Source organism: Melitaea cinxia, chromosome 5 (genome assembly GCF_905220565.1).
Source record: "Melitaea cinxia chromosome 5, ilMelCinx1.1, whole genome shotgun sequence".
Lineage (NCBI taxonomy): Eukaryota > Metazoa > Arthropoda > Insecta > Lepidoptera > Nymphalidae > Melitaea > Melitaea cinxia.
The window spans coordinates 16911132-16924874 of record NC_059398.1 but is presented as its reverse complement, the minus strand read 5'-3'; the positions used below and the strand labels follow the sequence as shown (position 1 = coordinate 16924874).

General features: G+C 35.0%; 1 protein-coding gene across 1 annotated transcript; it reads left to right on the top strand.

Annotated features, from left to right (window-relative positions):
- The first annotated feature begins 450 nt into the window (after positions 1-450).
- On the top strand, positions 451-12992 carry LOC123653751 (matrix metalloproteinase-2-like). Its single transcript, XM_045589736.1, has 9 exons — positions 451-634; positions 1504-1656; positions 2249-2361; positions 3366-3527; positions 7119-7390; positions 7776-8029; positions 9026-9170; positions 10056-10316; positions 12795-12992. The coding sequence occupies exons 1-9, from the start codon at positions 530-532 to the stop codon at positions 12944-12946; spliced, it is 1617 nt and encodes a 538-aa protein (XP_045445692.1). The 5' UTR covers positions 451-529; the 3' UTR covers positions 12947-12992.
- The last annotated feature ends 751 nt before the right edge of the window (positions 12993-13743 follow it).

The window sequence follows — 13743 nt, the reverse complement described above, 5'->3', positions numbered from 1 at the left end:
TCAATAAATGTCAATTGCTGCGATGACTTTAACTATTTTCATTTTTAATTAACTTAATAATAAAAGCCAGTATTATAATACATTACAAACTTTTTTGAGCTTTACACTTCTATAATTAAGAACATAACATTATACGAGTGATTTATCGCTTTGCTTCGTAAACAATCGAAATCGTAATCGTAAAATAAAGAAAATGAGATTAAAAAATAATTAAAGCTATAAAGAAACATAAACAACCTACGCAACATCGATCGAACAAATTAGTAACTAAACATAAGCAAAATCTACGCAAACATTATGCAAATTTCGCTGTACATTAGTCACACAAAACAAACCAAAACAATCTCTTGCATCCAGTGAATAATTAAAATAGCGCATCAAGTAGGAAATAAATGAGTAAGCAAGACAAAGGGCGTTAACCAGAGATCGTATTTATACATGACTTATTATCTCCAGATGCCTGTCAAAGGTCGGCTCAGTGCAGAACTGCAGACGTACTCGAACAGTCGCCTTGTCCACTCCATGTAAAATGGAGACACAGAAATATGTAATACTCGTGTCCATAGTCATTGGCTACAGTCTCGCGACCGCCAAGACGATATTCGTTGAAGAAGATGTGCCGAGCTTTGAAGAGGTCTGTAGTCAAGAATTTTTTATTCGTTTTCAATAACTTTGCTCTTGTGACCTATTTTTTGTTTACTTTATGATCACGTTCGTTGTTAAAATAGTGTATGTACTTGTACTAAATGAAATAGGAGTGATACATCTATTTGATATTGTTTCTTAATATATGTATTTATGCTCTTATGTATCTGTATAATTAAGCTATAGCGAATGAGTATGTCAAACCTTATTTAATGATTTATTAATGGGAAGTACACATCAATAGAAGAAAAATGAAATTTCTAAGATATTAGGAATTTAAGGATCAAAGAATAAATACTTAAGCTTAACAAGTATAAACCTATTTTTAACAAATTAAAATTAATTTAAACATAGCAATACGTAGATACAAATACGTACTTTTAGCAATTGTAATCTTATTCATAAACCGCGTGATATTAAAATTAAGATTAACTATATCCAAATTATTGACAAGTTTCGCTTCAGCCAGTAATATCCCACTACTGGGCATAGGCCTCTTTCCCGATGTAGGAGAAGGATCAGAGCTTAATCCACCACGCTGCTTCAATGCGGGTTGGCGGATATATTCCCTACTATGAGTAACGATCGCTATCAGGTGTACATGATATCAACCGGGACCGACGGCTTAACGTGCTCTCCGAGGCACGGTGGGGAGACCCACAAGGACTGCACAAACACCCAGACCACGTTAAACACCTGTATGGCTAATACAAATGTTTGTCATGTGCGGGGATCGAACACGCAACCGCCAGCGCAACAGGCACAATCCATGCCTGTAACCGTTGCGCCATCGCGGCGTATTGACAAGAAAATTTACTAATTTATGCTAAATTATATAGCAATTATTTTTGATATTAGATAACTTTCATGAAGAAGTACGGCTACCTGCCGGAGAAGCAAGATGATATGGACTACGCATACACACCGCACTCGATTGCTGAAGCACTGAAGAAGATGCAATCGTTCGCTGGCCTCTCTCCAACGGGACACCTTGATGCAGAAACTAGGAAAGTAAGAAAAATTAACCGTAATAGGATTGTAATATGTAGCCGTGACTAAGTCATAGATTATCGGTTCGAATCGATGATGAAACTGATCTGAAATTAATTTTGAAGCGTTTTTATTATAAAATTTGACACCCGCTCCGTGAGATAAAATTAGTAATAAATCATAAGTGTTTATTATGGTTATGTTAATTAAAAAAAAAATCTACGAAATCAGCAGCCCCTTTAGAGCAGTGGGTAAATTAAGCACAATTCATACTTGTTTATTAACAGTTGTTTGACAATGTGGGGATTGGGGATAAGTGTCTAATATAACAAAAAAGCTATAGAAAATTCCTTATATATTACCTTGTGATTTATACCTGTTAATTTTTTTGATCATTTGATTAAAAAAAATATGTAGCCGTAACGAGTAAGTTATATTTCTTTGCATTTTTACTGAAATGAAACACTAGAAACAAAAAATATACTAAACTTATCCGTCATAATAAAACGATCTTGTTTTTAGGCGTGTGTTGTTTTAATAATTAGATGATTAGGTTATTGTTGTAACTACACAGTTGCCAAACACTTTCAAATAGTATTTTTTATAATTTTAGTTGTTTAAAAGAAGACGGTGCGGTGTGAAAGATATTGAAACTAAATCAGCGGCACAGCGGAGAAGGCGCTACATCCTACAACAAGGATGGGGCAAGAAGGCGATCACATACAGGTGAATTGTTAGATTTTTTAGACAACATTTATATGCTATTTATGCATTTAATTACACTTATGCTTTATTTTAAGTAAACATTATTGTTCTTCTGACTAAAAATAAAATAACTACCGGTATGGCACAACTTGCAACATCCGCGACAAATAAACTGCGTCTCAGATTTTTAAAAAAAATTAAAAGATATATTTAAAGTCTAACGCTTCAGCCTGTAATATCCCACTACTGGGCATAGGCCTCTTTCCCATGTAGGGGAAGGATTTAAAGTGTAATATCAAAAAAGACAAAATCAAAATCAAAAACAACTTTATTCAAATAGGCCCCATTAGCACTTTCGAATCGTCATTTTACAAATTAAAACGTTAAAAATGTTTATTATTTTTGTGAAAGTAAAGCAATTCGGAATGTAGATTCTGCAGAGAAGAATCGGCAAGAAACTCCTCAATTACTCGAAACTTACTCTTTTGAATACAAAAGAGTAAGTTTTAAAAGTTACTCTTTTGAATACAAAATTAGTAACATCTTATGAAATACAGCGTCACTAAGTTTACACATCTTTGTCAACTATGTAATCCTGCACCGAATAAAATATACGTTTTAATATTTAGAAAATTTGTTCGAGTGCTTAGTGATGGGGCTAGTCGCTGTTACGCCGGTGGTCGTTGTGGTTGATGTAATGCCAATTTTTCATTAAAATTATTATTTTATATTACTAGGTTGACAAACAAACGTATGGCCTACCAGATGGTAAGCGGTACCCGTAGCCTATAGCAGCTTGCAACCCCACCACTGATACTCCCCAGTGAGATCTGGCCACCTTACCCACCACAGGTAGATTAGAAGAATAGACTAACACTACTTGAGACCAGCTAATAGTTAGCTTTATCTTCTGTGAGATTAAGATTCTTCCTCAGATTCCAGATTTGAGCAGAGATTGAGTTCATATATATCATGTTGTGCTCTACCACAATAAAAATAAATAAATGAAATGATGATGTGTCCAGAGTGGTGAACGGTTCAAGTACGCTGGAGAGAGGTCGCGTGGAGACGCTGATGGCGGCCGGCCTGGCGGTGTGGGCGCCGCACGGTGGCTTGACGTTCGAGCAGCTCGACCGCGGGAAAGCAGACATACAAGTCTCATTCGCGAGCAAGGACCATGGAGACGGGTGAGTGCTATTCAAATTCATATATTTAAAGCTTATTTTTAGGAAACGATATAAATCCCGTAGTATGAATAATTGTGTTTGCAAACAAAGGAAAAAAAAATATTTTATTTTATTTTATTTTGACGCACATAATCGATAAAGCAGTCCAGTCAAGTAAATACGCATTATTAGAGATAAATCAAAAAGTACCTACTAGTCAGAACTCAATCAAACTTAAACGGGACTTAAACGGAGAGATGGTCTTTAAATATAAATATAGATTTAGAAAAAAATTGGTTGTCTGTAAAGTTGGCTTACGGACGATAGTTTAACGTGACAACGTCATACCATAACATCTCCTCGGACGTATATGCCAATCGAGTAGATATATTTCATATACTACCACTGAGCGACTACACTGAGCGTAACGGGACAATGAGCATAACTCTACAATGAGTCAGCCTTTTTCGTGCATGCCGCCGGCGTTCATCGATTTATTAAACGTTGTGACGTCAAAAGAATCCTCGAAATCAGTATACCCAGTATATCAGGTAAGACATAAAAAATACAATTGAATTGTAAACCTCCTTCTTTTTAAAATCGGTAAAAATGGAAAGAAGAGTCGAGAAAAGGTGTGAAGAAAGTAACGCAACCGGCCTTGAGAGTTACGTTTTACAACGCAACTTGAGAGAAAGAAACAATAATTGTGTTTGCTCGCAAACGAAAAAAAAAACCGTCTTCAATTACATCGACGAGTAATACAACGTAGATCGACGAAAAAATAGTCATGTAACTACGCGTTATCAAAGATTACTCAAAAAGTAGTTATCAGATCTCGATAAAATTTATATGTGACCACATGATAAACATCAGCTTTCGATTAAATCAAAAATTATCAAAATCGGTATACCCAGTAAAAAGTTATTGCGGATTTTCGAGAGTTTCCCTCGATTTCTCTGAGATCCCATCATCAGATCCTGATTTCCTTATCATGGTACCAAACTGGGAATATCCCCTTTCCAACAAAAAAAAGAATTATCAAAATCGGTGCATCTAGTAGAAAGTTATGCGGTATAATACAACGTAGGTCGACGAAAAAAGCGTCAAGTAAAAACGCATTATTAGATATAACTCGAAAAGTGGTTGTTAGATCTCAAATAAATTTAAATGGGACCAATTGACACACACTACCGTTCGATTAAAAGAAAATTTGTCGAAATCGGTCCACACGGTCAAAAGTTCTGATGTAACATACATAAAAAAAAAAAATACAGTCGAATTGAGAACCTCCTCCTTTTTTGGAAGTCGGTTAAAATATTTTTAAATACCACGGTAATATTTAGTACATGTAGGTCTGTAGATGCATGTGTGAATGTATTTTATTATATAGGTGTACGTTTTATTATTCTTCTATTCCTGCACTACTTTGCTCCGCATGCAAATCATTTTTCAATTCCATGGGTTGACTGGAAGAGATCTTTTTTAAAGATAAGTTCGCCCTTGCCAACTTCCTATATTATAATGACTAATGTAGAATTACTTAGTGCAATAAAGAATATATATATATATTGTTCTTTGTGTCGAAGCTGTGAGACACACTTTTTTCTCAAATACATACTCATGTCCAGAGCTTTCATTGCATATGTTTATTATGATATTTACGTATTTTGTACTTCTTAGTTCTTGATTGTACTTAACACTTAAAAATGCTTAAGTTATACTTTGCTAATGGCAATAATATCGAGACTTATCAATTCTGTCTGTCTCTACTTTCCAAATTAAATATAGTATAAAAAATAAAATCATTACGTATAGTATAAAACAAAATCGCTTCCCGCTGTCTGTATGCTTAGATCTTTAAAACTACGCAATGGATTTTGATCCGGTTTTATTTAGTAAATAGAGTGATTCCGATTCCAGAGGAAGGTTTGTATGCATAATATAGTAGAGGAACACTGATAGTTTAGCAACCGTGCGAAGCCGGGGTGGGTAAAAAGTTTTTATTGAGTAAAATAGCTGTAACTATAGCAATACATAAAATGTATCAATTGATTGTAGGACGTATGTATACCGACACAGTTTCTATTTGTCAGTAGTGCGAAACGTAAAAGGCATGCAGTTGTTCTATGCAACAACAATAACGCTTCTTTTCTCTTCTTTTTTCTTTCTTACTTTTCATTATATTACGCCGCGTTGGCGCAACCGTTACAGCCATGGATTGTACCTGTTGCGCTGGCGGTTGCGGGTTCGATCCCCGCACATGACAAACATTTGTATTGGCCATACAAGTGTTTGCCGTGGTCTGGGTGTGTGTGCAGTCCTTGTGGGTCTCCCCACCGTCCCTCGGAGAGCACGTTAAGCCGTCGGTCCCGGTTGTTATCATGTACACCTGATAGCGACCGTTACTCATAGTAGGGAATATATATGCCAACCCGCATTAGAGCAGCGTGATGGATTAAGCTCTGATCCTTCTCCTACGAGGGGAAAGAGGCCTATATGCCCAGTAGTGGGATATTACAGGCTGAAGCGTATATTTCGTCAATTTTACAATTAGTCAATTGAGTTATTCAAGTCAATTATTCATTAATATATTTACTACAATGTGTACTCGGTCAATACGAGGAACTGATAAGATGTGTATTACAAATATAAATATTTGTATACTCACTTGTAATAAATAATTTATTACTGATACTATATTTAGTGTCACAAGCAATTTGAATGTACTGAGGAAAACCCAAAAATAATGTAGAGAACACTCTAGTCAAGTATTAATTTTAATTTTATCTAAATTTTAAAGTTTGTATAATTTTTAATATCGGTCTGTTGATTTTACCTTTAAAACAAATCTAAAAGAATTAAGCGTTTGAGTCCTATTCCTTAATATAACACGACCTAGGCCTTAGACAAGACTTAAACAACAGTTGATACTCATTATATATAATATGGACTAGCCGACGCAAACGTTGTTTTGCCATATATGTTATTAAACCCCCTTAATCCCCCCCCCCCTTCTTATAACTTAGGGGCATGACCGATATGCACACAAAATTTCATAAAAATCGGTCCACCCGTTTCGGAGGAGTATTTTAACTAACATTGTGACACGAGAATTATATATATATATATATATATATATATATATATATATATATATATAATATATTCATATAACAGAACAGTACTTTTACTTCTTCGTACATTGATGAATTGATGAGTCTTAATGTAAAACTTTCATCTCAATACACATTCTAAAGATATTCGATCAATTCAGCCTGTAACGTCCCCCTGCTAGGCATAGGCCACAGGATTCCGAAAATATACACAATACACAAACACAAACGTCCAGCCCACGGCAAACATCTCTATGCTCCATACAAAGGTATGCCTTGTGCGAGGATAGAACCCGCAACCGCCAGCGCACTAGCCATAAGCCACTACTATGACCGTTGCGCTAACGAGTCGTCGAAAGAGCTAGTAATTCAATATACCAGCAAATTAAATTTAGATTAGATTTGTCCATGATGCAATGTTTACTAGAAATCCCAGAACATCCACATCATGCTTTGAATAGTGAACAGGTGCAACTATATCCGTCCCTCTTTAACTTAGGTTTCCTTTTGACGGGCCAGGTCACGTGGTCGCGCACGCGTTTCCACCGCCCCATGGCGCCATGCACTTCGATGATGACGAGCTCTGGGGTGATAACCCTGCTGAAGAAGATGAGGATATCACAGATTTCTTCGCGGTTGCAGTTCATGAGATAGGCCACGCGCTAGGGCTGTCACACTCGAATGTGAAGGCGTCGGTTATGTACCCGTACTACCAAGTGCCCGTGGAGAAGTTGCACGAGGACGATATTCTTGGAATGCAAGAACTTTATTGTGAGTGATTAATAATCAGTTAGTCTTTTCTTATACTGGTTTTCGTATAGCCACCTAGGACGAAATTAAATAGTGAGATAGCGTTAGTGATGACACATTTTAGTAACACTACTTTCATGTCTCCACACATGATTCTAAATCGTAACGTTATTTCTTCTTCTGGGCTTATCTACAAACAGTACAAAAATAAACAGTGGATTATAACATTTATAACTGACAGTGTTATGAGTATTGAGTGTGTAGTTCAAATAAAAAAGGATCATAACTTTAATTATAACTAATGAATTTTAAAGTTCGATTAATCTAAACAATAAATTTTATGTTATATTGATATTTTTCTTTCACATACAATACATTTCAATTAATGAAAGCACCTTTATCATAGTGAAAGAGGACATCCACGAAGCACTGCTGGAGAGCACGGAGCAGACTATCGCGTCTCGTTCATCGTTGGCACCGCGCCCGACGCTCGCCGACGATGACAATAAAAGCAGCGAAGACAGCAAGAGCAACGACAACAACGACAATGATGAAAATGATGACGAAGAAGGCGATGACAACGACGTGCCCGACCTCTGCTACACCAACTACGACACCGTGCAGGTCATACAGGATAAGCTCTACGTTTTTGAGGAGGAGGTACGACGATATTTCGATTATGATATTTATTGAATCGGAAGCAGTCTGATTAGGGATGTACTTTAACCTTACAGAAGATCACTCAGTACCAAATTATACTGTTCTCGAGTAGTATTGCGTTCCTGGGTAAGGCTTTATATTAAGAACCGTCGAATTAGCTAAGCTCAAAATTTGACAGTTTATCGGCATAATTTCGTTACGAAAAAAAAATTAAAAATAACCCTAACCTATCTAACTTCCAAATTAGACCGTTTATCGGCATAATTTCGTTCCAAAAAAAAAATAACCCTAATCTATCTCAAAAATATCTTCAAAATGACGGTTTTTAATCTAAAGCCTAACCCGTTCCTATGGTAAGTACGGTAGCCAGAGTTAATGGGAAGGGTCAGGATTAAGGTGTGTGCAAGGTATAGTGTCTGCCAATTACGGTTTGAAAGATATAAGTGACACATCTACCTGCATGAAATAATAATTTTTTGTTGATTAAAGTTATCTATACGATTATTGTGTGGTGATTATGGGCAAAATACATGAGTTCACGCCATTTTTGATGCGAACTTGTGGAGGCCTATGTCCTGCAGCGGACTACGATAGGCTGAAGTGGTGATTGATACTAATATTATAAAGTTGAAGAGCTTGTTTGTTTGTTTGTTTTTTGAACGCGCTAATCTCAGGAACTACTATATAGCTCATTTATCTAGGAAGACTATAGGCTATATAATATTTTTGTACCTCTTTTTTTCTTAAATTAACGTGTGTGAAACCGCGCTGCATATCTAGTTAAGTTATAAGACTTGTAAGAAACATCAAAGTATGATTGATTACTATTAAATAATATGCATAATACTTTTCAAGTATCCAATGTGTATATTTAGGAATCATCATTATAAAAACTAAATCATTAAAATTAAAATCATTATAAAAATAAAATCATTAAAAATTAATCGGCGAACACATATTTATAGAGTTTACATTTCATGCTCTCCTAACTTTTAGTGGGTGTGGGTTTTGTCTGCAAGAAAACAAATAATGGAAGGATATCCAAAGAAATTTCACGACGTATTCATAGGACTGCCCAAACACATTACCGTGATCAGGACGATATATGAGAAGCAGAACGGACATATTGTTGTGTTCTCAGGTTTGTATTTTTAAGTATTTGATTAATATTTTTTAGAAGAAAGTAAAAGTTATTTACGCACGCTTGACTTGGGGAATGCGTGACTAAAGCGTTCCGAAAAGTGTGATCGCGCGAGGAGAACGGAAGTTGAGACAAAGATATAAGTTAGGAAGTGAAGATAGAAAGAGAGAGTTGCGTTTCGTAAATTTTACTTCAGTCGTGTGGTCTAAAGCACACTCGTCTTTTACTCTTTGAACGTGCTTAAAAATTTTATATCAATAAGAGCGATTTTTAAGGACTTTCCAACATTATCAAGACAGCGCTATCCAAAATCTGCACGTCTGGAGATTTATTTATTTTTATTAGTATTATTAGTGATCAGAGCGTTTTGATTGGTGCGATGTTGCTACCGGTGTACCTCAAGTCTGCATTCTCTTCCCACTATCATTCTCACTATTTATCACTTTTTTATTTCTTATATATATATATTTCTTATATATATATATACACTTTATTGCACTAAAAATAATCTACAGAAAAATTATACATAAAGTTGATGACAAAGGTGGACTTATTAGACTTATTGCTTTTTTTTGTTACTAATTCCGTTTGTTTATTTATTTATTTGTTTTTAATATATAAACCTACCTTGACGCTGTTTTTTTTATTTTGTAAGTGTTGAGGTTGACGGGTAGATAAGGCTGTAGAGTTTTAAGTCCGCCTTTTGCGCAAATAATACATGCATATTTTTTTTACTAGGAATTTACAACTTCATTTCTGGACCTATGAACTCAAACAGCGTCATAATTAAAAATTTATGAGGAATCGCACGAAATAAAATTTAAACTTTTTCAACATAGCTCACATAGCGAACCTAAATATTTAAACCAAGCAAATCTTTTACAGGCAGAAGTTTCTGGGAGTTCAGTGCTCGGTTTCGTCTCGTGAGACGCGGTAGAATCAGCGAGTACAAGATACCGCCGCAGGTCTCAGAGCTGACGACCGTGTTTCTCTCCAACTACAATAACAAGACATACCTCATCGAGTACGAGCGGTTCTGGAGGTTCGATGAAGTGACAGGGACCATGGACAGAGGTTACCCTAAAGAAATGTCCGCGTGGAGACAGGTTCCTTATCCTGTAGATGCTGCTATCATTTGGAAAGGAGGTAAGAGATACATCCAGACTCGTCTAAATGTACTTATTAACCGACTTCCAAAAAAGGAGGAGGTTCTTAATTCGACTGTATTTTTTTTATGTATGTTACATCAGAATTTTTGACCGTGTGGACCGATTTCGAAATTTTTTTTTTAATCGAAAGTTGGTGTGTGTCAATTGGTCGCATTTAAATTTATTTGAGATCTAACAACTACTTTTCGAGTCTATCTAATAATGCGTTTTTACTTGACGCTTTTTTCGTCAACCTACGTTGTATTATACCGCATAACTTTCTACTGGATGTACCGATTTTGATAATTCTTTTTTTTAACCGACTTCCAAAAAAGGAGGAGGTTCTCAATTCGACTGTATTTTTTTTTTTTTTTTTTATGTATGTTACATCAGAACTTTTGACCGGGTAGACCGATTTCGACAAATTTTGTTTTAATCGAAAGGTGGTGTGTGCCAATTGGTCCCATTTAAATTTATTTGAGATCTAAGAACTACTTTTCGAGTTATATCTAATAATGCGTTTTTACTTGACGCTTTTTTCGTCGACCTACGTTGTATTATACCGCATAACTTTCTACTGGATGTACTGATTTTGATAATTCTTTTTTCGTTAGAGAGGGGATATCCCTAGTTTAGTACCGTGATAAGGAAACCAGGATCTGATGATGGGATTCCAGAGAAATCGAGGGAAACTCTCGAAAATCCGTAATAACTTTTTACTGGGTGTACCGATTTTGATAATTTTTAATTTAATCGAAAGCTGATGTTTATCATGTGGTCACATATAAATTTTATCGAGATCTGATGACTACTTTTTGAGTAATCTTTGATAACGCGTAGTTGCTTGACAATTTTTTCGTCGATCTACGTTGTATTACTTGTCGATGTAATTGAAGTCGGTTTTTTTTCGTTTGCAAGCAAACACAATTATGTTGGAAAGAAGATATCCCTAGTTTAGTACCGTGATAAGGAAACCAGGATCTGATGATGGAATCCCAAAGAAATCGAGGGAAACTCTTGAAATCCGCAATAACTTTACTGGGTGTACCGATTTTGATAATTCTTTTTTTGTTGGAAAGAAGATATCCCTAGTTTAGTACCGTGATAAGGAAACCAGGATCTGATGATGGGATCCTAGAGAAATCGAGGGAAACTCTTGAAAATCCGCAATAACTTTTTACTGGGTTTACCGATTTTAATAATTTTTAATTTAATCGAAAGCTGACTACTTTTTGAGTAATCTTTGATAACGCGTAGTTACTTGACTATTTTTTCGTCGATCTACGTTGTATTACTCGTCGATGTAATTGAAGTCGGTTTTTTTTCGTTTGCGAGCAAACACAATTATTTAGTTTATATGTCCACATAATCATATACCTACCATAATGAACAAATTAAATTAATGGTCAAGTGTTACTATCTATACTAATATTATAAAGAGGTAAAGTTTGTATGTAGGGGGTAATCTTCGCAAATATTGATCCGATCACGAAAATTCTTTCACTAACAGAAAACTACACTATTCAGGAGTGACATAGGCTATATTTTATTGTGATTGACCAAAAAGTTTAGCGAAAAATCTCATATATAAAATTCTCGTGTCACAATGTTAGTTACAATACTCCTCCGAAACGGCTGGACTGATTTTTATGAAATTGTGTAAGCATATCGGATAGGTCTGAGAATCGGCCAACATCTATTTTTCATACAGCTAAGTTATAAGGAGGGGGGATCAATGGGGGTTAATAACATATATGGCAAAACAACGTTTGCGGGTTCAGCTAGTAATAACATAAATCAAAATAAATACTGCTGTAAATAAAAAAAAATACTTTTTTAAATCACGTCATAATGTAACAGAGGTCTATCATAGAATCTCATTAAACGTCTTAAAGAATCCTGAACTCAGACTATTGAGAAAAAACGGTGGCTTTTTTCAAATATCGGCTCTGCTGTAAAATTTCATAATTTCGTTTAATAACGGTTTTACTTTAAAGGTGCGATATGTATCACCAGATTGCTCCGTTGCAGAATGGAAATAATTTTCCTGTTTTATTCTTTTTCTTTCTTCCTTTTGTTTTCTTTTCCTAGAAAAGATAACAATCAGATGTTTATAATAACGACCAGGACCGACGGTCAGGAAACTAACAACTACTCTGACCAAACAAAACTGAACAAATATTTGTCGTAAGTGGAAATCAACTACCCGCACACTGCCCTTGAACTGTTTTTACAATAATGTAATTTTATGAACATTATTCAAAGAAATTCTTGATACACGTTTGTAAGGCCTGCAACTGGCTGCAACATACTTGTAAACTTTTTTATAAGTTAGATAAATAAAGTTCCTATTATGCTGACACCTAGATTTAGAAAAATTGAACAATTCTTCTCTATTGACTATGTCAGTCTAGTCAAAGTCAATACGAGCACAAGTTTTATTTTATTGTGATTAACTTCAAATATTTGTTTCCAGACACGTATTTCTTCCGTGGGCCACGATTCTGGCGTTTTGACAACACAGCGGTACGCGCTCACCCCTACTACCCGCTGCCCACCGCACAGATCTGGTTCCCGTGCCGCCCCACTCCCGACATGGCGCGCTACATCACCAACGACGAGCCGTGAAATAAATCCATAGTTGTTTTAATAAATTAAATACATTTAAGTGATATACTTTGTTCTTATTTTTCATTAGCACATCAACAATATCCTGATCTTCTAGAATGATCCATCACACCTTGTTAGAACATTAATCTTGACTTTTTGAGTAAATTAAACAATATAAATAATGATCTGTTATAAATTCCATAAATTAAATACATGTAAGTGATATACTTTGTTCTTATTATTCACTAGCACATCTACTATATCCTTCTGTGATCTTCTAGAATGATCCGTCACCTTTTTAGAAAACTAATCTTGACTTTTTGAGTAAATAAACAATATAAATAATGATCTGTTATAAATTCCATAAATTAAATACATGTAAGTGATATACTTTGTTCTTATTATTCACTAGCACATCTACTATATCCTTCTGTGATCTTCTAGAATGATCCGTCACCTTTTTAGAAAACTAATCTTGACTTTTTGAGTAAATAAACAATATAAATAATGATCTGTTATAAATTCCATAAATTAAATACATGTAAGTGATATACTTTGTTCTTATTATTCACTAGCACATCTACTATATCCTTCTGTGATCTTCTAGAATGATCCGTCACCTTGTTAGAACATTAATCTTGACTTTTTGAGTAAATTAAACAATATAAATAATAATTTGTTTTAATTATAATAGGCGTGTTTTAAAATATAACCTATGGAAAAAAATCTCATAAAACAGACAAATGCAGACCAAATTTTCATACAGGGTTATGAGAGTCTATGACATGATAGATTATAATTATAACATTACACAC